Source organism: Budorcas taxicolor, chromosome X (genome assembly GCF_023091745.1).
Source record: "Budorcas taxicolor isolate Tak-1 chromosome X, Takin1.1, whole genome shotgun sequence".
Lineage (NCBI taxonomy): Eukaryota > Metazoa > Chordata > Mammalia > Artiodactyla > Bovidae > Budorcas > Budorcas taxicolor.
In genome coordinates, this window is record NC_068935.1 from 38,290,196 (window position 1) to 38,312,161 (window position 21,966).

The following is a 21,966-nucleotide window of genomic DNA, read 5'->3' on the forward strand; positions in this document are numbered from 1 at the left end:
TTATCCCCCAAGAGAGACTAAATTTTCAGCAGAATCAAATGTCTAATTCTAAATTTTTTTTTTCCTTATAGGAAGTCATTAATTGCTACTGTGGAAAAACAACTTCTAGGAGAACACTTAACAGCAATTCTTCAGAAAGGTAATTGGCAATTTACAAATTAAAGAGATTACTTTTAAAATAGTAGCAAACAAGTAGAAACATTTTTAAAGCTTGCCTTTTTAAAGGTTTGATAGATTACTGCATTCCTGAGGTAGGACACAATGCTTTGCCCCCCTTCATCACAGTAAACTTTCAGGAGGTGCCTCTTTCCTTAACTTTAAAGATACAAGAAGTGAGATGAGAGGAGTCTTAACCAACTCCAGTAAAGAAACAGTAGGAATTTGGGGATTCTTAATTTTTAAGGAAAATTAAGGAATAATAATAAGGAAATAGTAAATATTAAGTATTTAATATTAAATAAAATATATAAATATTAAGTATATTAAATAATAAGGAAATGCATTCCTTTTTTCACTGAAGTATTTTGTTTCTAGCATATAAAACCAAGCATGTCTATTAATCCTAAGTGATATATGAGTATACCCTGAATTTTACATTAACAGTGTTACAAATAGGCGAAAGTCTTACCTTTCCAGCCATCTTTTGTATAAAATATCTTAGAACTTTAATGCAGTTAATACTTTTATTTCATTCTGAAAATCAAATACTTTAGGATTCATTTAAACTTAGCCTATTGATGCATAATTTTTATATACCACAGGCCTTATCCAATACTCTGAAATATAACTGTGTACAGTAATACAAATATAATATGGCTATTGCACATATGAGGTATTTGTAACATGCATTTGAAAGTGAAGTGAAAGTTACTCAGTCATGTCTTACCCTTTGCGACCCCATGGACTATACAGTCCATGGAATTCTCCAGGCCAGAATACTGGAGTGGGTAGCCTTTCCCTTCTCCAGAGGATCTTCCCAACCCAGGGATCAAACGTGGATCTCCTGCATTGCAGGCGGATTCTTTACCATCTGAGCCACAAGGGAAGCCCAAGAATACCATATTTACACAGACCAATTTTTATAAGTTGGTTTATACATGTGATCTACTATGTTAAATGGTACAGACCTTTATATAATTTTTGTTTTTATATAAGTTCCCTATATTTAGTTTTCACTTGGAAAGGTAATTATCTCTTTGAGTTTAATTCAAAGCACATCTCTATATTAAAATTCACAGACTAGTCATAGTTCAAACCAGTATCAGAATAATTTTAACTTCTTTTTCATTACAATACCTGACATTTTTGTTCACTTTTTTTTTAAATACCAAATGTTTCAAAAATCAGGTTTAAATAACCTCCTTGATGAAAACCGAATTCAAGATTTATCTCTCCTGTATCAGCTCTTCAGTAGAGTTCGAGGTGGTGTTCAGGTTCTCTTACAACAATGGATTGAATACATTAAGGTATTAACATTAACCTTTTTTTTTCCTCTCATGGCTTATAATCTGTACACTTAGAGTACATACGAATAAGTGTTTTCTTATTTGTTAGATCCTTTTGTTTTTCAAGTAATGGGAGTTTTGAGAGCAGTCAACTTGAGAATGATAGCCATGTGGCAAATTAACAGTAAAACAGTTCTCTTCTTGATGTCTGATGTGATTTCTAGCTCCAATAATTATAGTAGTGAATGTGGGAAAAGGAATAGGACTTTTTAAGGATCCAAATTTCTTTCCTTTAATCTAACACTGAAGGCATATTGCCATTTAAAAAAATTCAAGCTGACTTTAAAAGTAGGAAAAAAACCCTAGAAACTTCTACAATAAGACCCCATTATGATATTTTATACCCAGTGGCTATTCCTTACCTTGTGATTATAGATGAGTGGCATCAGTCTGGATGTTTTATCACTTTATCTTCTTTTCTTGATTTCAGAACCTGCTTTATTTTATTTAATTTTTTGAAATTTTAAAGTATGTGGGTATGTGTATACTTAAAATATGATTTGGGGGATTGTTTTCATTGCAGAGAATTAAAATCTAGTAAAAATTCATTTCTGTTTTTTTAGGCGTTTGGTAGCACTATTGTAATTAATCCTGAAAAGGATAAAACCATGGTTCAAGAATTGCTGGATTTTAAAGATAAGGTTGACCATATAATTGATATCTGTTTCCTGAAGAATGAAAAGTTTATCAATGCTATGAAAGAAGCATTTGAAACATTCATTAACAAAAGACCAAACAAGCCTGCTGAACTTATAGGTATTTTTCCACTCCCTTTTCCCATTTAATGTTCTTCTTTCATAAGGCTTTGTATATTAACATCTTTGTGCCATGTCTTTCAATAACAGTCTAATTTATTTCTAGTTGCTTAGTTGGTGGTTTCTAAGAAGCCGGATGCAAGGAGTAGTCCTTCATGCTAAAGAATATCTCAAAGCCCACATTATCAAACGTGGTTTTTCTTTGTAAGACAGTACATTGGACCTTTTTACTTTTTATATATAAAAAGCTTGATAGCTGTTTTACAAGCCTAGAGCAATTTAGAGGTGGGACAGGGTACTTTTTCTAGAGGCCCACACACAGGAAAGGCTAGCACAAAATTGCAGTTGCCAGTGAGAAAGAATGTTCAAGATGAAAATAAACCTAGGAATCTGGGCCAATTTAGAGTAAAGAGTGTGGTGTACTGCAGTTCTTCTCAGTTTTCCCCACCTGGGTCAGAGGAGGAGGTACCTGAGAAGATCCTTCACTAAAAGGAGGAAATTTTGTTGGTTTACTATTTACCCTTAAAATTTTTGCAATTTTTGCCTCCTACTCTGTAATGTATCTGATTTGTTTCAATAGAAAAGTAGTATTTCAGATTGCCTACCATCAGTGTAAAATGAACATTCCAGAAGATATTCCAAAGTCACTGTCTTTCAGTGACTTTGACTCCTGCACAAGGCTGTAAACACCTCCACCACCATCCCCCCACCAGAGTTTCTTTATCCCATCAGTATGGTAGAAAGTACATTAGGTCTGGAGCCAGAAGACTTGGGTTTGAGTTGAAGCTCTTGTATTTTTTAACTCTGTGACGCTGAACAAGTCGCTTGATCTCCCTGACTTTGGAAACTTTTAAAAAATGCATGTGTACGTGTAAAACATTGAAATACTCAGTATATCATACTCCTGTTTGGTATTTATAGTGACCAGTACCTCATGGGTACTGATGATCACTGAACAACAAACTTTTCCCCCATTTTAGCGAAGTATGTGGATTCAAAGCTTCGTGCAGGGAACAAAGAAGCTACCGATGAAGAACTTGAAAAAATGTTGGATAAGATTATGATTATATTTAGATTTATATATGGTACGTATTTTTGTTTTAATATTATTCTTTTAAAACAAAGCACTCAACAGAGAAACTGGCGAGTAAAATCAACCTGTAAGGTATATTTACTTGGGGATTAAATACTTAAAATTCTATTAAATTCTTTGCATTTAATTTATTGGGGTACTTGAGGAATGTTGCTGAATTGCCTTGTGCTCCGACTTTTCCACTATTAAGAGTCTTGAATTTTGCTACTTATTTTAATCTCAGGGGTATTGATGCGAAAATTACTAGTCAACTAAAGCTTTTCTAAGGAAAAGTAAATTCAGTCTTAATTCTTTACAGCAAAGAAGTTTTGAAATGTCTGGCACAAAAATCTACCTCTAATGTTTCTTGCATTTAGAAAACTTGGATAAAATGTGTACATTTAAATGACTTGGGTTAATGGTGTGATTTATTAAGCACTTTGAGTCAACTGTGTCAAAACCTTATATTGGAATATAAGAGTTGTGTTTTATGATTTATATAGGTAAGGATGTTTTTGAGGCCTTCTATAAGAAAGATTTAGCCAAGCGCCTTTTAGTTGGGAAAAGTGCATCTGTAGATGCTGAAAAATCAATGCTGTCCAAACTTAAACATGGTATGTTTGTCATTCTTCTGATCCTTTTCTTCTTTAATTTCTGAGAGGAAAATATTAGCTTAATTTCTACTCTTTCAGTCAGTTGCCTCTTTTGTCAGTCATTGTAAGTTCATATGATTAAAAACGTAAATTGAGTAAGCTCATGAGGTTTCCAACCTATTTACATATGCAGAGCTGTCGTGAGTTTTTTTAAAAATAAAACATTGTTCTTGTTTTTAATCATTTGTATAAAATTTCCCATTTATCTTGTGCCTAAAAAGTAGATAAAGTTACTACAGGATTAAGATTTGACTCTGATTTAGTGGGGCATACACTTTTGGGGTAAGGCTTTTTTTTATTCTTATGAATACTTACAGACCATATTTCTTCCTAAAGTAAGTTTTACATTTCATGTTTTCAATTCTAAATTCTTTGTTTTTAACCACTTTAAAATATTGTAAATGTACAAACATCTTTACTAGAATGTGGAGCTGCTTTCACCAGCAAACTTGAAGGAATGTTTAAAGACATGGAACTTTCTAAAGACATCATGATTCAGTTCAAACAGGTAAAAGTGAGTTAAACTCTTAATTCCTCCAACTTAAATGTATTTAGTTATCTTCTTACTTTGGTTTGTACTGAAGAGGATAAGTAGAAACTTGTATTTGTTATAAATACTTCATAGCAACTTAGATGATAGTCACAGCAGAAGAAAATAATCACCAATGAAATGTAAGTATATTTGACCTACTTCAAAATTTATTCTCAATATACTCCCGAAATAACACAAAAATAGAGATGAAATGTATTGAGCAGAAGTCAGAACAGGAAAGGCTGTAGCTAGTGAAAGCAGGGCTTCTAGCATCTAATCACTGGTGGTTGCATGTTCAGAGCTAGTGATGGAGATGGAAGAGGTGATAGAGTGTATAAGGCCTTTGGGGACCTTGGGAATGAAACGCTAGATCTATATATTGTGCAGATGTTGGTAGAAGCTAGTTCTGAAACATTTACGATTATAGGTAATAGTGATAGCAAGATAGATTTTCCTCTCCTAGGGTTTTAACAGTGATTTCTTTACCACTATGTTATGATGAGAGATGAGAGTGGAAGGCTCAAGAGAAAGATCAGGGTTAGTAGGATCATGGGTCCTCTGTAGTAGCTACAGAATAGGGTTTACCTGCTTTGCCCTCTCCCCTTCTTCTTCCTCTGCCATTTCAGGTCACTCCCTGCAAACACACAGTGGAACAAGTGAAAAACCAGACACTTGGGCTGGCTGGTGGGCTGAGGAATGGGAGGTTGCTGCCAGGGTTTCCAAGCCATGTAGGGGTCTCCAAAAATGGATACTGCAGGTGGTATGGGGAAAAGAATGGAGAAGAAATCCTATAACAGCCCAGTCATATGTGAGAAATTATTTAAGTTGTTAATGCCTCTGAAGGAATCACCTGATCCTTGTGTACATAGTAGCAAAATGTTACCTGGTGTACTTCTCTGGCGCTTTTAATATAGGCTTCATTTATAGTCTTTTTAATAGTTTTGCCTTTTATTTTAAAAATGGTCAGTATTCACATGTAGTTTTATAATGAGGAACTTCTTGAATGGGTCATTTTTATGGCATGAAATGTATGCATTTTTATTTTTTAAGATCTCAGTGTGTGTTGATCTTATTGTAGTATATGCAGAACCAGAATGTACCTGGGAATATTGAATTAACTGTGAATATCCTGACAATGGGTTACTGGCCAACATATGTGCCTATGGAAGTTCATTTACCACCAGAGGTAAGAGTTACTGTTTTAAAAGTTGGTGTTACCACACCCACACCAAATGTCAAGTGTTTTTAATGTTTTATTCTTTTATTTATATTGCTCTTGTACTTAGTATCATTAGAGCATAGCTTAAGATGCCAATTCCTGAGTTTGGAGCCAATGTCCTTGACTCTTCTTTCAGATCCCCAGATTGTATTAGTACCCGTCACTGCCCAACTCTCAAAAATTCTTGATGGTATATTACCTGGGCTGGAGGGTGGGATAGCTGAGTGATGGATACTTGAGTAAATCTGTCCTAACTCCTGGGGAAATGTCTTAACCCAAGACTGAAGCTTAGGAAAGGGGTTAAGGCTAGAGAGATAGACACTGAGTCCTTCATGAAGATGATCATAAAAGGCCAGGGAACAGATCTCCCTCATTAACAGAGAAAATGTGGAAACAAGAGGAACAGGCCTAAGGCAGAACTTTGAAAAAGGCTCACAATTGGTAGGTGGTAGGAAGAGGAACCTATGAAGGAAACCAATGAAGAAACACTAGCGAGATAAAGGAACCAGCATGGTACAGAGGCACAAAAAGCATTGGAGATGAATGTTTCAGAAGAGGGGATGGGACTTCCCTGGTGGTCCAGTGGCTAAGACTCCCAGCTCCCAATGCAGGGGGCCCAGGTTCGATCCCTGGTCAGGGACTATATCCCATATACTGCAACTAAGTTTATAAATAAATATTTTTTTAAAAGGAGAGGATGATAAAATATTGCAGACAGATGAGAGAGGGTAAATCTGATTAATACTATTAAATTTGGTGGTTATTATCTTACATCAAAGTGATCAGTGGCCCTATTGGGTATAGTCTTTAAAACTTCCACACATTTTTACACGTGTAAATATAAAAAAGTAGTGAATGTGATACTGGATACAGAGCTTAAAAAAAGCATTATTTATTGTAGATGGTAAAACTTCAGGAGATTTTCAAGACATTTTACCTTGGCAAACATAGTGGCAGGAAACTTCAATGGCAATCAACTCTAGGACACTGCGTACTAAAGGCAGAGTTTAAAGAGGTAAGTGGATATTCCCCCAACTTAGTTTTCATCTTCATCTTTGATACTGAGATCATCCCTCTTAACTTCAAGGTTTTTAAGGTGTTTTATAACTTTGTCTTATATATGTGCATGACATAGTGATAGCTTGTCACAGCTCTGTGTATATGAATGTGGTCTTTTCCACACTTGATTGGGCTCTGCTGCAAAACAAAACCAGTAACTTTTCTCCCACATCCTTTCCCCACCTGTGGATGCAAAGTTCAAGCTGCCACTTTTGACAGGAAACTTCTTTTTTTGTTGCTGGGAGCTAGAGAAGAGAGTGGGTGTTAAGGGGAACAGTTCTCATATCTAATTTCAAAAAATCCTACAGCTTTTCATGACTAATCTGAATCAGACAAATTGAAAATGCATTGAAATAGTGATTTCTTACTGCTTGTAATAAATATGTGTAATGACACATAAAGCTGAGTAATTAATTTTCATTACTTTGTTGTTCTGTTTTAATTATAAGGCTTACAAAAGACCTGTAGAAAGGTCACTCAATCCTTCCTCCCTATTTTAGGTAGGATCACACCTAAACCCTCTGTTGAACATACTGGCTTTTCTGGATAATGTTAATCTGTATTTTTAAATCCACTAATTGAAAAATGCTCTTCCAGTAAGAGATTAGTTACTTGATTAATCTTCATGTGGTTTTTTAAAAAAGTGATGGCTAAACACTGTTGTTTCTCCAACAGGGTAAAAAAGAACTCCAGGTGTCTCTTTTTCAAACACTGGTGCTGCTAATGTTTAATGAGGGAGAGGAGTTCAGCTTAGAAGAGATCAAGCAGGCTACTGGAATAGGTTTGTAGCAAGCATTATTTGGTGTCCACTATGTGCAGCCCACTTGATTAAGTGGTCTGGGGGACCCTAAAGAAATAATCCCTCTCCTCAGCACTTAGAACCATGGGGAAAGGGGGAAATGACACTTAAAATAATTTCACAACCAGTGAGTACCAGTCTGTGGTTTTGACAGAGTGTGTTAGTTCATTGAAGCAAGAGATTACTGTGGACTGGCACAGTGGGGAGCGCCTTCATGAAGGAAGTAGGGTTTGAGCTGGGCCTTCAAATTTTAGTTATGTTGCAGGAGGAAATACCATAGAAAAGGTATGGAGAAAGGAATGAGCACACCTTGGGCAGGAGTCATTTGGGCAGCTTGCCTAGAATCAGTGGATAGTAGGGCAGCTTGGAAGTTGAAGAGATTCCAGGCCAGAAGCTCGTGGGGTAAAGAGCTTAGACTACAATGAGGCCAATGAGGAGAGAGACAAGGCCTCTGTAAGGAAGCAACTACTGGATACATGGAGGATGAAGGAGAGGAAAGAGTTAAAAGATGATTCCAGGATTTCTCACCAGAGTAGGTTGATGGCTTCATGACTAACAGTTGGAAAGAAGATGCAGTTTTATGGGGAAGATGATGACTAAAATATTGGACATACTGAAATTGATGAGCATAAAAGAGCCAGGTGGAGGTAGCCTTTAAATGTGGGACTAGGGAAAAGTGGGATGTCATTTCTGAAGATGTGATGGTGATCCACATGGAGTGATAATTGAAGCCTTTAGAGGATGACCAGGAAAAAAGCGATTGGATGGGATAAAGAGGATGTTGTTCATGAACCTTCAGGAAAAGGGGAAACAATTGTAATAGATGGGTAGGATAGAAGCTAGACTGAGGTTGAATATAGCTGTCCATGTTGATGTGCTAGTAACAGATAGCTAAACCACTCTTTCTTCTTCAGAGGATGGAGAGTTAAGGAGAACATTGCAGTCATTGGCCTGTGGCAAAGCCAGAGTTCTGGCAAAAAATCCAAAGGGTAAAGATATCGAAGATGGTGACAAGTTCATTTGTAATGATGATTTCAAGCACAAACTTTTCAGGATAAAGATCAATCAAATTCAGATGAAAGAAACGGTACTTTTTTTTTGCATTCTCCTCATCCTTATGTACTGGAATTATATGTGTTCATAGTAAAGATTTATAGAGAAGATTTTAGCCTAGAATACCACCATCAGCATTAATATTATCTGGGCCTGTATCTAGCTCAGTGTATTTCAGTATTTGATTTTGCAGGGTTTTGCAGGGGGTAGGGGAGAAGGCAATGGCATCCCACTCCAGTGTTCTTGCCTGGAGAGTCCCAGGGATGGCAGAGCCTGGTGGGCTGCCGTCTATGGGGTCGCACAGAGTCAGACATGACTGAAGCAACTTGGCAGCAGCAGCAGCAGGGGGTAGGGTGTACACAGTTGGGCCTAATACTCAACATAGTTTTATATACTGCTTTTTGTGTATTTTAGGTCTTTATTTTTCCATGCTACTAAACATCTTGATAAAATGGGAGATGGCCACACAATATTCTTTTATGCAGCTCTAATAATTTATTCAGCCAATGTCTATTGTTGGGCAGTTAAATTTATAACTTGTTAGTATTATAAATAAAACAGCAAGGTACATCTCTGTACCTAAATCTTAATCTTTCTGATCTTTCCTTATAAATTTATCACGGAAGTAGATCTTTTGGGTTAAAGAGTGTGGACATTTTAAGAGTCTTAATACATTAATTTACACTAATAGCATGAGTGCCTGTCTCACTGTGCCCTCGCCAGCACTAAAGATTATATTTTCTTTTTCTTTCTCTGCCAGCTTCCTTGGTGAAAATGGAATGATTTAGTTAGTACTTTTTTGATCAACAGTAAATATTTCATTTTTGTCATTTGAGTTTGTAAGAGACTTTTATTAAGGAAACCAGCAACTGCCGCATTTGCTGAAACCAGTTGGTTTCAATCCCAACAAGGTTTAATGTAGTACTTGAGAAAAAGTTTTAATATGGGGTAGAGGTCAATGTGGGCTTCCCTGATAGCTCAGTTGGTAAAGAATCTGCCTGCAATGCAGGATACCCTGGTTCAATTCCTGGGTCGGGAAGATCTGCTGGAGAAGGGATAGGCTATCCACTCCAGTATTCTTGGGCTTCCCTTGTGGCTCAGCTGGTAAAGAATCCACCTGCAATGCGGGAGACCTGGGTCCGATCCCTGGGTTGGGAAGATCCCCTAGAGAAGGGAAAGGCTGCCCACTCTAGTATTCTAGCCTGGAGAATTCCATGGACTGTATAGTCCATGGGGTCACAAAGAGTCGGACATGACTGAGCGACCTTCACTTTCACTTTCAGAGGTCCATGTTAAGCTTCCCAGGTGGCACTAGTGATAAAGAACCCACCTGTCAATGCCAGAGACATGAGAGACACAGGTTAATCACTGGGTCAGGAAGATCCCCTGGAGGAGGGCATGGCAACCCACTCCAGTGTTCTTGCCTGGAGAATCCCATGGACAGAGGAGCCTAGTAGGCTGTAGTCCATAGGGTCGCAAAGAGTCAGACGTGACTGAAGTGATTGAGCATAGCACAGAGGTCAGTGTTGCAGACAAGTTCCTGTCTTGTTAACATTCACATCAAAGGTGTGATGTTCCCTTAAATTACCATGTCATTTTAAAACATGTATGCTGTATCAGAAAGAAGCTGACTACAAATTGCCCAAACTAGGGACTTCCCTGACAGTCCAGTGGTTAAGACTCTGTGCTTCCACTTCAAGGGTCATAGATTCGATCCCTGGTGGAGGAATTTAGATCCTACAAACTGCACAGTGTGGCAAAAAATAAAAAAGCCCAAACTACTCTTAATTTAAGTACTAAAGAGGAACATGCTAGCTGTAACATTAAAATTGGTTAACTGGCTTTTTAAACTGTGCATTTCTGATTTATGTATTACAAAATAAAAATAAATTTTAAAGTTTGACTCTAAAAAAAAAGAAGTTTGACTCTAATTAGCTTAGCTGGGTGGTACCATATTTTGTTTGAGTCAGATGTCAGTGTCAGTCACTTTTACAGATAAGCTAATGTTATACAGAAATCTGGTCAGCAACTGCTTGTGACACATTAAGATTTTGAGAACAGAGTAAAAGGAAATGATACATTCTTCATCAGCTGTCTCTCTAGAAAAACCAAGATGGTATTTTTCTATTAACTAAAATTGGCATTACTTCATTGATACAGGACACTAGGACAAACAGGAATTATGTTTGTAGGGTATTTTTTTTTGTCATTGTCTGTATTTATGAGGTTTCTTTTGATAATTCAGCATATTTAAAGTGTTAATTGTGTCATGGCCCTAAAACGTACAGTTTTTGTAAGTATTTAGGTTTCAATTCAGGTACAGTTTCTAAGTTTAAAACTTTTTTTATTAGGTTGAAGAACAAGCTAGTACCACAGAAAGAGTATTTCAAGATAGACAATATCAAATTGATGCTGCAATTGTTCGAATTATGAAGATGAGAAAGACACTTAGCCACAATCTCCTTGTTTCAGAAGTGTACAACCAGTTGAAATTTCCAGTCAAGGTAGGTACTTCAGTATTTTGTTACTGAGCTGCTTATATATAAAAATTATATTGTTTTATATGTATGTATAAATTAGATTTTTAAGATACAAATCTTAAAAACATTGACTAAAACCTCAAGACCATTTACAGGGACAAAAGTTTTCATTTCTCATGCTCATATATATGATTTTTGAAAAAAAAAAAAAAACCTTTGTTGGCATATGTGGGCAGCTATAACAAAAGGGGAAAACAATTTATAAAAGCTCTTATACCTGAAACTTGAAATTTTCAAGTTTATTCACTTTAATTTTTTTTAGCTTCTTTGTTACTTAAAAAAATTTTTTCTCCTAAGAATACCTTGCTATTTGACAGATTTGGTTATTTTAATTAAGTCTTCTGTTTAGTTAGCTTGTGTAAGGGCCATTAAAAACCATACAGGCAATTATATTCCAATTTAATAAAACTCTGTAATGTCATCATTAGGCATCTTTTTGTAAACTTTAGTGATAGTTCTGCAAACTAAAATTAGTCATCACATGGCTATGTTTCAGTATAAATCCCCAGTAATAAAGCACCTTAGACAATGTGGTAGCGTACTGGACTGTATCTCATGTTTTTGAAGGTTCCCAGACTCTTGTGATAATAAATACTTATTAGACTTTGGATAGACTCTCAGCTGTTTCACCTTTTGAGCTTGTTTTCCTCTTTTGTAAAATGGAGATGATAATAGTACTTACCTCATAGGGTTATTGTGAAGCTTAAATGAGATGATACTTGTAAAAACTTAGCACTGGGCCTGACACATAAATGCTTGTAAGCTGACAATACTGGCTCCTCATGACCACACTCTCACCCTCATCCTATGCCTTAACAATCATTTCACCTCCAGCCAGAGAGCTCATTTATACTAGCTAGCTAAGGAAGTTTTTAGGACCACTATAATAAATATGCTGATATTTTTGGTCTTTCGCCATAATTAAGAGCAAGTCATTTTGATTTTCAAACCTTGGAATTCACACTTCACTGAAATTTTGACTGCCCAATCAAACTACTTTCCTTCTAACTTTCTTGATCAAGTAGGCATTTTATACAATCTGAAAAGCTATTAGCAAGCAAGATTATATTCTCTTTAAGGCTAGATACAAAAGACAGTGGACTTTTGTTGCCCAACAGCTAAGAATGCAATTGAAAACAAGCTATAAGCTTTCTTAATTGATTTCTCAACAAGGAGAATTTAAAAATTAAAATCATTTTGGGCAAGTAACAGTTAAATCTTACATTAAACCTGAAATACAGAGATCTGAAATATGAAATGATAACTTCACTTATCAAGCCATTTGTTGTAGTAGTCTTGTAAATAGTGATTTCCATAGTATATCTGTAATTTATAAAAATGCAACCTGACTTTGAATTTGAGTAAACTCTGAGAGAGAGTGGAGGACAGAGGAGCCTGGTGTGCTACAGTCCATTAGGTCTCAAAGAGTTGAACACAACTTGGCTACTCAACAACAACAGCAACAAAGCCTGGCTTTGAGAACCAGCTTTTTTCCAAATTTAGGATCTGGTTATCTTCTCAAACTATCTTGGCAAAACTAATAGCATTATGTTTCCTTAAACTATAACATGTTCTTCGTGTGAAGTTATGATGGTCTTTTGTATTTGCGCAGAGAATAGCTGGTTCTTAGCAGATCTCTTTAAAATAGAGAATGTACTATATAACAGTAGGACAAAATATGACAGTATATGTATAGTAGGAAAACATTTTTAACCTGATTTATTTTCATCATGCTTTCCTCTTTAAAATTAAGGAGAAGGGAGGAGGGAGAAGGGGTTCAGGATGGGGAACACGTGTACACCCGTGGCGGATTCATGATGATTTATGGCAAAACCAATACAATATTGTAAAGTAATTAGCCTCCAATTAAAATAAATAAATTTAAGTTAAAAAAAATTAAGGAGATTTGAAGGCCGTTGTTTTTTTTTCTTTTAAATTGAGTATTGGTAAAGGGGCTTGCGCCAGTGGGTTATGAACTATGCACTGAAAATTTGCCTTCTCTTACAGCCTGCTGATCTTAAGAAGAGAATAGAATCTCTAATTGACCGAGACTACATGGAAAGAGACAAAGAAAATCCAAACCAGTACAATTACATTGCATAAAATGTTGTTGGCCTTGAAGCAGTTGCTGTCATATACAATAGCCAGTGGCTAAACTAACCTGTTGTTGTTTGAATTCTTTTATACTACCAATGACCAAATGAAACAGTGTAATGGGAATAGTTGAGTGACTTTTCAGTGGTTAACATGCCCATTTAAAGAGTAATACTTACCTTTAAAAAGAATGTTGTTGAACTCTTTGCATGTTATTTAGTATGATGTGCAGAAAACTCTTTAAGAAAGTACCCAGTTTTCATGATTCCTATTTGGAACTGGGGAAGAGGTCCTTATGGCTATTAAAGGAGGAGGAGGGGGTTCTTATACACCATTTAATTATGAAGCAAAAGGTTTATTTGCTTAAAATGTCATTTAAAGATACTTAAACTGCATGCAAACTTTATTTACTGTACAGAGTTCTGGATGTATTTATCAAATAGAAAAACCACCCTGGACTTGATTGTTCACCTGTTTTGTGATTTCCCTTGAAGAGAAAAATACGTTGTCATAGCTCTTGATATTTTACTAAGTAATGTTCTGTTACACTGAAAGGGATGTTTTTAAAATTTTTATTTGGAAACAAGTTTTCAAGTAGAGGGACAGTGCTTACATATTGTCTTGTATACACACATCCTAAAATGTTCCATTTATGAGATGTGTGTATATGGCTCAGCCCTGAGTTTACTGTGCTGATTAACAGGTACTTATAAAAATAGCTGAAATAGAAAATTGCTGATCAGTTGTGCTAGAAGAACATGGTAGGAGAGAAAAACCCAACTATTTCTTCGTATTAAAAATGAATATAATATGAACATTGCAAAAGAGACCAAACCCACATTTTGTAACTTTTTACAAGAGCAAAAATTCACAAACTAGTTTTCAACTTCTTTAGACTTCAAAATTGTTTGGATAGTTTTGTCTTTGACTTGGACCAATTGTAGATTGTTACAGGCTTCCTGGGATTTAGCATTCCTATTTTCTCTACCAAAGTTTTTTTTGGAAGCACCTCAACTCTCCTTTGGAGAAGGCACTGGCAACCCACTCCAGTACTCTTGCCTGGGAAATCCCATGGATGGAGGAGCCTGGTAGGCTGCAGTCCATGGGGTCGCGAGGAGTCAGACACGACTGAAGCAACTTAGCAGCAGCAGCAACTCTCCTTTTTGTTGGCATATTAGGCTTTCCTGTTATCCTTATTTTAACTTCCTTAAAGCCCTAGATAGAACTAGATCCTTCCTCATTTTCCCCACACACCCCCTCATTGGGATTTCAAATTCTGTATTATGCTGATCTTATTCTTTGCAAAGTTGCTTGAAGGTAAAGAGTTCTCATAGCCACTGGACACCTGCTTTTCAGAGGAATGTCCTAGGATTGTTCATACATAGAAAACAGCAAAAGTATTGTTTTTTTCAAATTGATAATGTGAGTAAAAGCTTCTCTTTACCATCAGTGGTTTTTTGGTTTTGTATTTTGGGTTTTGTTTTGCTTCCTTGTTTGTTTTTCCTTGAAGTTTTGAAGGGAATTGATCTTGGAAGAGAAGCAGAAATTTTGTTTTGGTTTAGAAAAATCAGAACTGCTATTATGCTTTTTGCAGCAGTTTATTTCCTTGACTATTTGAAGCTATTGGGAAGAATACCTAGGTCCTAACCCTCAGCTGAGAAGACTTTCAGCTCTTGTGTTTGCTCTTGATTGATTTATTGAGTTCTCAATGACCTGTGACCATATTTTTTTTAAGCTGGCCTGTTTTCTAATTGCATCAATTTACACACTGTTGTCTAATGATATGTGGTATTTAGAATGCCGCCTTAATTATTTTGAGCAGCCATTGCCTGTATTTTCTTAGCACCTTGTTGGTTTTCTTACATGAATTCATCTGACAGGGAAATGCAGCTTTTTTGTTTGCCCTCTCTGCATACTGGACCATCTAAGTCAGTGTTCTAACTAATCCCTGATGGTCTCTGAGCTACTGTTCTACCAGACTCAGTAGTTATGTGCTTCAGGAATTTTTCGGTAGAATTGGTCCTATTAGAAGACTCTTGGTGTCACCTTTGTTATCTTAAAAGCTGGTCCCTTCGCTGAGGCTCTTAATGTTTTGAAAATTTGATGCTATTTCAGCTGAAAAAAGTAGGCAAGACTATTTTTAAAATTGAGGAAAGCCATTTAAGAAATGGAAAAGTAATCGCAAACAACATTGGGTAGTTGTGACTTTGAGTTCTGTATCAGTTGAATTTTTGTGCTCTTTTCCCTGTGTACGTGGTGGTTCTATTTTTCTCCAATAAAACTTTTTATTTAAAAAAAATTTCTGGAGCAGATCTTTAAAATTCAGATATTGTAAGAATGTTATAAAACCACAGAACTTAAAATCTTCCTAATGATTAATGAATTCATAGTTGTCAGTTTTATTTTTTAAATTTCTCTTTATTTTTGTGGTGGTTTGATGATAATGCTATAGGAGTGTAGAGGGGAAGGGATGGTAATGGGTGATTTCTAGGAATCCTCAAGGTGAGTATTTATTCTTAACTGTCCTATTTTAGAAAAATCAAGCACAAGTATGACCATTGTTTCATCCAAATCTTTAAGTCAGATAGTTTATAAAGTCAGTATGAAACTAGTCTAGATTAAAGTTGAGAAGTTATTTGTTGTTTTTGTCACTAAGTTGTGTTTGACTCTTTTACAACCCCATGAAGTGACTATAGCCTACCGTGTTTCTCTGTCCATGGAATTTTCCAGGCAGGAATATTGGAATGAGTTGCCACTTTCTTCTTCAGGGATCTTCCTGACCCAGGGATTGAACCCAACCATATCTCCTGCATTGTTAAGGCAGGTTCTTACCATTCAGCCACTGAGGAAGCCCCAAAGTTGAGAAAGAAAGAAAGTGAAGTTGCTCAGTCGTGTCCAACTGTTTGTGACCCCATGGGACTGTAGCCCACCAGGCTCCTCTGTCCATGGGATTTTCCAGGCAAGAATACTGGAGTGGGTTGCCATTTCCTTCTCGGAGATCTTCCCAACCCAAGGATTGAACCCAGGTCTCCCGCATTCTAGGCAGACACTTTACCATCTGAGCCACCAGGGAAGTCCTCAAAGTTGAGGATTGGTGTTTGTAAATATTTACTAGAATTCACCAATGGAGCTATCTGGTCCTGGGCTTGCTCTTATGGGGAATTTTTGATTATTGATTCAATCTCTCCACTTAACAGTTGTTTTTTTCTGATTTTCTATTTCTTCTTGAGTTGGTTTTAGTATTTTATTGTAAAATAACTACTCTGACTTTTGTCTAGTATTTGCTTGGTATAGCTCTTCATTGCTTAACAGCCTTTCTTTATATTCTCATATTTTGGTGAGGCTCTTCATGTTAGATGAATTTTCTCATTTTTTTCCCATAATCTGACAAATTTTTGTCCTTTTTTTTTTTTACATAATATACATTAACTTTTTTTTTTACTTAAATATAGTTGACAATTTCTGTCCTTTAACTGGAAATGTATATCTATTTGCATTTGTTTCTAACATCTTACTGATTGCTCTCTATCCTAATTTTCTTTGCTTTTTCTCCTTTCTCAGCTTTAAAAAAAAAATACATATATTGAGTTCTATTTGTTGACTTTCTTATTCCATTTTCCCCAACTACTTATTTGGAAATTATATATTCTATTTCTTTTCTTTTACTGATTACCTTCAATATCTTAGTATGTGTGCTTAAAATCTAAAATGAATGTCTAAATTTTCCTCCCAATTAATATAAAGATGTTAGAAAACTTTAATACTGATCACCTCGTCCCCAACTTACACAATATTATTGTCCAGTGCTTTAGTTTTGTCCTTTTTTAAAAAAATGAATACCACAAATTAAAACATTAGTCTCAAACACCACCTTCTCTAGGAAGCTTACCATAGCCATTGTATTTAAAATTTCAACTTGCCCACCAGCCATACCACACATTATCAATTCCACATTCACCCTACTTTTTTGCCTTTTTCACGTATCATTTGTCACCTTTTACATGCTATGCAGTTTACTTGTTAATGATACTCATGGCATATCGTCTGTTGAGAATAGAGTTTAAGCTCTATTAGGGTAGAGACCTTTGTTTTGTTCAAGCGCTTAGGGAAGTCTCTAGCCATGGTACGTGCATTAGTTCCCTGTGGCTGCTGTAACAAATTACCACAGATGTCATGGCTTAAAACAACAGAAATCAATTCTCTCACAGTTCTAGAGGCCAAAAGTTGGAAATCAGCTTTACTGGGCTGAAATCAAGGTGTTGGCAGGGCCACACTCCTTCTGGAGCTACATTCCTTGACTCATGTCCCTTTCTTCACTTTAAAAGCTGGTTCCATAGCATCTTTCCTCCGACTCTGCTTCTATCACCTGACTGACTGCTGTGTGTAATTTCTCTTTGTGTGAGTCGCTCAGTCGTGCCCAACTCTGTGACCCCATGGACTGCAGCCCACCAGGCTCTTCTGTCCATTAGATTGTCCACGCCAAGGATACTGGAGTGGGTTGCCATTTCCTTTTCCAGGGAATCTTCCCAACCCAGGGATTGAATCCAGGTCTCCTGCACTGCAGGCAGATTCTTTACCAACTGAGCTACAAGGGAAGCCATTGGCATTTTGGACCCATCCAGATAATCCCAAAATAATTTCATCTTAAAATCCTTAAATCACATCTGTAAAAGCCCCTTTTCCAAATAAGGTGTGGCATTTTACATGTTCCAGGGATTAAGACCTAATATCTTTCAGTTCAGTTCAGTTCAGTTCAGTTCAGTTGCTCAGTCGTGTCCGACTCTGCAACCCCATGAACCGCAGCACACCAGGCCTCCCTGTCCATCACCAACTCCTGGAGTTCACTCAGACTCACGTCCATCGAGTCAGTGATGCCATCCAGCCATCTCATCCTCGGTTGTCCCCTTCTCTTCCTGCCCCCAATCCCTCCCAGCATCAGAGTCTTTTCCAATGAGTCGACTCTTCGCATGAGGTGGCCAAAGTACTGGAGTTTCAGCTTTAGCATCATTCCTTCCAAAGAAATCCCAGGTCTGATCTTCAGAATGGACTGGCTGGATCTCCTTGCAGTCCAAAGGACTCTCAAGAGTCTTCTCCAACACCACAGTTCAAAAGCATCAATTCTTCGGCGCTCAGCCTTCTTCACAGTCCAACTCATATCCATACATGACTACTGGAAAAACCATAGCCTTGACTAGACAGACCTTAGTCGGCAAAGTAATGTCTCTGCTTTTGAATATGCCGTATTATTCAGTTTACTATAGCAGGTGATACATAATACATGCTAAATAAATGAACAATTTATTTTATACCAAGTATAGATTATATACTTGTCAGATTTTTCCTTCACCATCCTGGCATCTCAGAGCTTCTTTCTCAGTTAATTTTCTTTCCTTCTTGAAGTACATCTTTTATAAATGTATTGGGTTGTAGGTATATTGTGTAAATTTGTTTTTTCTTGACCAAGAACATTTTTTTTTCAACTCTGTTTTGAAATGTTATTTTTCAAGCCACACAATTCTTGGTTGCCTGTTATTTTTTCTCAGCACTTGGAAGATACCATCATACTGCCTTCCAGGTTCCATTATTGTGATAAAGAATCTGCCCGTTACCCTCATTTTTTTCCTTTACAGATGATCATGACTTATCAGTCTGACTACAGTTTAGATTGCCTCTTTGCAGCAGATGTTGTGCAGTTTCAGTATGGAGAACTGTGGATTTGCTTTTATTTATCCTTGGCATATAATAGTGCTTCATTTGCATGTGAATTCATGTCTTAAATTAGTTCTGAAAAAATCTCAACCGTTATTTTGTTTTTCAACTATTGCCTCCTCCATTCTTTCTCCTTTCTCCCCCTGAACTGAAGTCAGACATATAAAGCTTTTTATTTTATTTACCATGTCTCTCTCTCTCTCTCTCGTATTTTCAAACCGTAAGGCTGCATTCTTGGTAATTTCTTTAGAACTGTTTTCCAATAAACTAATTCTGTCTTCAGTGCCCAATCTTCTGTTTAATTCATCTACTGAACTTTTAAACAGTTTGCATTTTTTTAATTTCTAAAAATCCTGTTTGCTTCTTTTATAAATCTACTTGATCATTTCGATAGTCTGCTGTTGATGGCTCATTTTTGTGGTTCTTTCAATTAAATATTTTTTTTTACATTAGCAACTTTGTTTTCTGTATCAGGTAATTCCAATATCTAAAGCACTTGAGGGATATGTACTTGTTTATTATTTCTGAGAATTCATTGAGAGTGGTTTGTTTCCTTGCATATTTGTTATCATCCCCATTGTGATTTTAATTTTCATTTTCTTGATTACTAATAAGGTTAAGCATGTTTTTCACATATTAATTTAACCATATGGATTTCCTCTTTTGTAGTGTTCAAATATTTTGCCATTTTTCTTATAGTCTGTTTTATCCTTTTCTTAATTTTTCTCTTTGTTTTGGGGGTTTTTTTAGTTTGTTTGTTTGTTTGGTTTTTTGTGTTTTTTTTTTGCCGCTTCACTTAACTTTCAAGATCTTAGTTCCCCAAGCTGGGATTGAACCCAGGCCATGGCAGTGAAAATGCTGAATCCTAACCACTGGAATGTCAAGGAATTCCCTCTGATTTCCTGTTGGAATAACATTTTTGGTATCCACTTGTTTGTACTTTTCCCATTTTCTTCCTGTATTGGTTTCTAGTTTCATGCCATTATGATTGGGGGGAAAAATGCTTGATATAGGGTGTTCCCTGGTTGCCTAATGGTTAGGAATATTAGCTTTCAGTCTGTGTGTGTCCTTGCAGTCTGTCTGACTCTTTGTGATCCCATGGACTGTAGGCCACTAGGCTCCTCTGTCATGGAATTCTCCAGGCAAGAATACTGGAATGGGTTGCCATGCCTTTTTCCAGGGTATCTTCCCAACTCAGGGATTGAATCCAAGTCTACTGCATTAGCAGGCAGATTCTTTACCATCTGAGCCACTGGGGAAGCCCTTCGTCCTGAAGTGAGTCTCTTGCAGGCACCATATTGAAATATATGGGGTTTTTTTTTTTAATCAAATCACCCTATGTCTTTTGATTGGCAATAACTCGATGTGGTTAAGAACTCTTTCTTTATTATTACTTAAAATAATTATTGATCCATGGAGTTGCAAAAAAGTTGGACACAACTTAGCAACTAAAACAACAACATTGTACTTACTGCCAGTTTATCACTTGTTTTCCAGTTTTTGTAGTTCTCTGTTTATTTCTTGTTTCATCCCATGTGGTTTGATGATGTTCTTTAGTAGTATTCTTGAGTACCTATCTTTTTAGTTTTTGTGGATGTTTTGTTTTTAATTACTGTTACCATAGGGTTCATATATGTTGACCTATGATTATATCTATTCATTTTAAACTGGTAGTCATTTAAATTCAAACACATTCTAAAAGATAACATTTTTTTACTCCCTTCCATTCCATTTTGTATTTTTGATGTCCTATTTTATATCTTCATGCTTATCCCTTAATTGTTTTAGTTTTTATGAATTTTTGTCTTTCTATATTCAAACTGGCCTATTTAAGTGGTTGATTTTCAGTCCTTACTGTATAATTGCCTTTCTGAATGGGATTTTCCCTTTCCTGTAGATTCTTTTTATCCACTTAGAGAATTTTTTCAGGGTAGGTTTAGTATTGATGAATCTTTTAGATTTTGCTTATCTTAGAAGGTCCTTTATCTCATTTTCTTTTCTAAATGATAATCTTTTTTAACTTTTCATTCTATATTGGAATATAGCTGATGAACAATGTGATAATTTCAGGTGGACAGTGAAGGGACTCAGCCATATGTATACATGTATCCATTCTCCTCCAAACTCCCCTCTTATCCAGACTGCCATATAACATTGAGCAGAGTTCCCTGTTCTATACAGTAGGACCTTGTTGGTTATCCATATCAATGATAATCTTATTGGGTAGAGTATCCTAGGTTATAGGTTTTTCCCTTTCAGCACTTTATATATATCATGCCATTCCCTACTGGCCTGCAAAGTGTCTGCAGAGAAATAAATTGATGGCCTTACGGGGATTCCCTTGTACATGACTCTTCGTTTTTCTCTTGCTTCCTTTAAAACTCATTCCATGTAAAATGCTGAATTTTTCCCAAACAGGGATTGAACCCATGCTCCCTGCAGTGGAAGCATTGAATCTTAACCACTGGACCACCAGGGAAGTCCCAAGAACTCTTTATTTTTAACTTTTACCATTTTAATTATGATATGTCATTGTGTGGATCTTGTTTGGGAATGTCTGTGCTTCCTGTACAGATGTTTCCTTCTTCAGATTTGGGAAATTTTCAGCCATAATTTCATTAAATACATTTTCAATCTTCTCTCTCCTCCTGGGACCCTTATAATGCAAATGTTGGTACACTTAATGTTATCCCAGAGATCTCTTAAATTGGTTTCAATTTTAAAATTTTCTCGTGGTCTTAATGTGTAAAACTATAAAACTTTTGGGAAAAAACAGGGAAAAATCTATGGGGACTTATGCTAAAATGTTCTCAGATCAAATCAAAATATGATTTGATTCATAAATGGAAAAAGTGATGAATTAGACTTAGTATTAATTGAACATTATTTTTACCACTTTTACTGGTTTATTAACTGTTCTGAAGGTATTTTAGTGGTTACTTTAGATTTTATAGTCATACAATTTAACCTGTCATA

At 36.2% G+C, this 21,966-nt stretch overlaps 1 protein-coding gene across 1 annotated transcript in view; it reads left to right on the forward strand.

Annotated features, from left to right (window-relative positions):
* CUL4B (cullin 4B) overlaps positions 1 to 13,301 on the forward strand; it is a 29,955-nt gene extending 16,654 nt beyond the window's left edge. Inside the window, exons 10-21 of the mRNA XM_052663049.1 lie at positions 72 to 139; positions 1,348 to 1,466; positions 2,069 to 2,261; positions 3,241 to 3,345; positions 3,836 to 3,946; positions 4,408 to 4,493; positions 5,596 to 5,703; positions 6,638 to 6,751; positions 7,471 to 7,576; positions 8,509 to 8,681; positions 10,999 to 11,151; positions 13,195 to 13,301. Of these exons, the coding sequence (XP_052519009.1) occupies positions 72 to 139; positions 1,348 to 1,466; positions 2,069 to 2,261; positions 3,241 to 3,345; positions 3,836 to 3,946; positions 4,408 to 4,493; positions 5,596 to 5,703; positions 6,638 to 6,751; positions 7,471 to 7,576; positions 8,509 to 8,681; positions 10,999 to 11,151; positions 13,195 to 13,290 (1,432 nt within the window). The 3' untranslated portion in view covers positions 13,291 to 13,301. The remainder of the gene's footprint in view (positions 1 to 71; positions 140 to 1,347; positions 1,467 to 2,068; positions 2,262 to 3,240; positions 3,346 to 3,835; positions 3,947 to 4,407; positions 4,494 to 5,595; positions 5,704 to 6,637; positions 6,752 to 7,470; positions 7,577 to 8,508; positions 8,682 to 10,998; positions 11,152 to 13,194) is intronic.
* Positions 13,302 to 21,966: the final 8,665 nt, after the last annotated feature.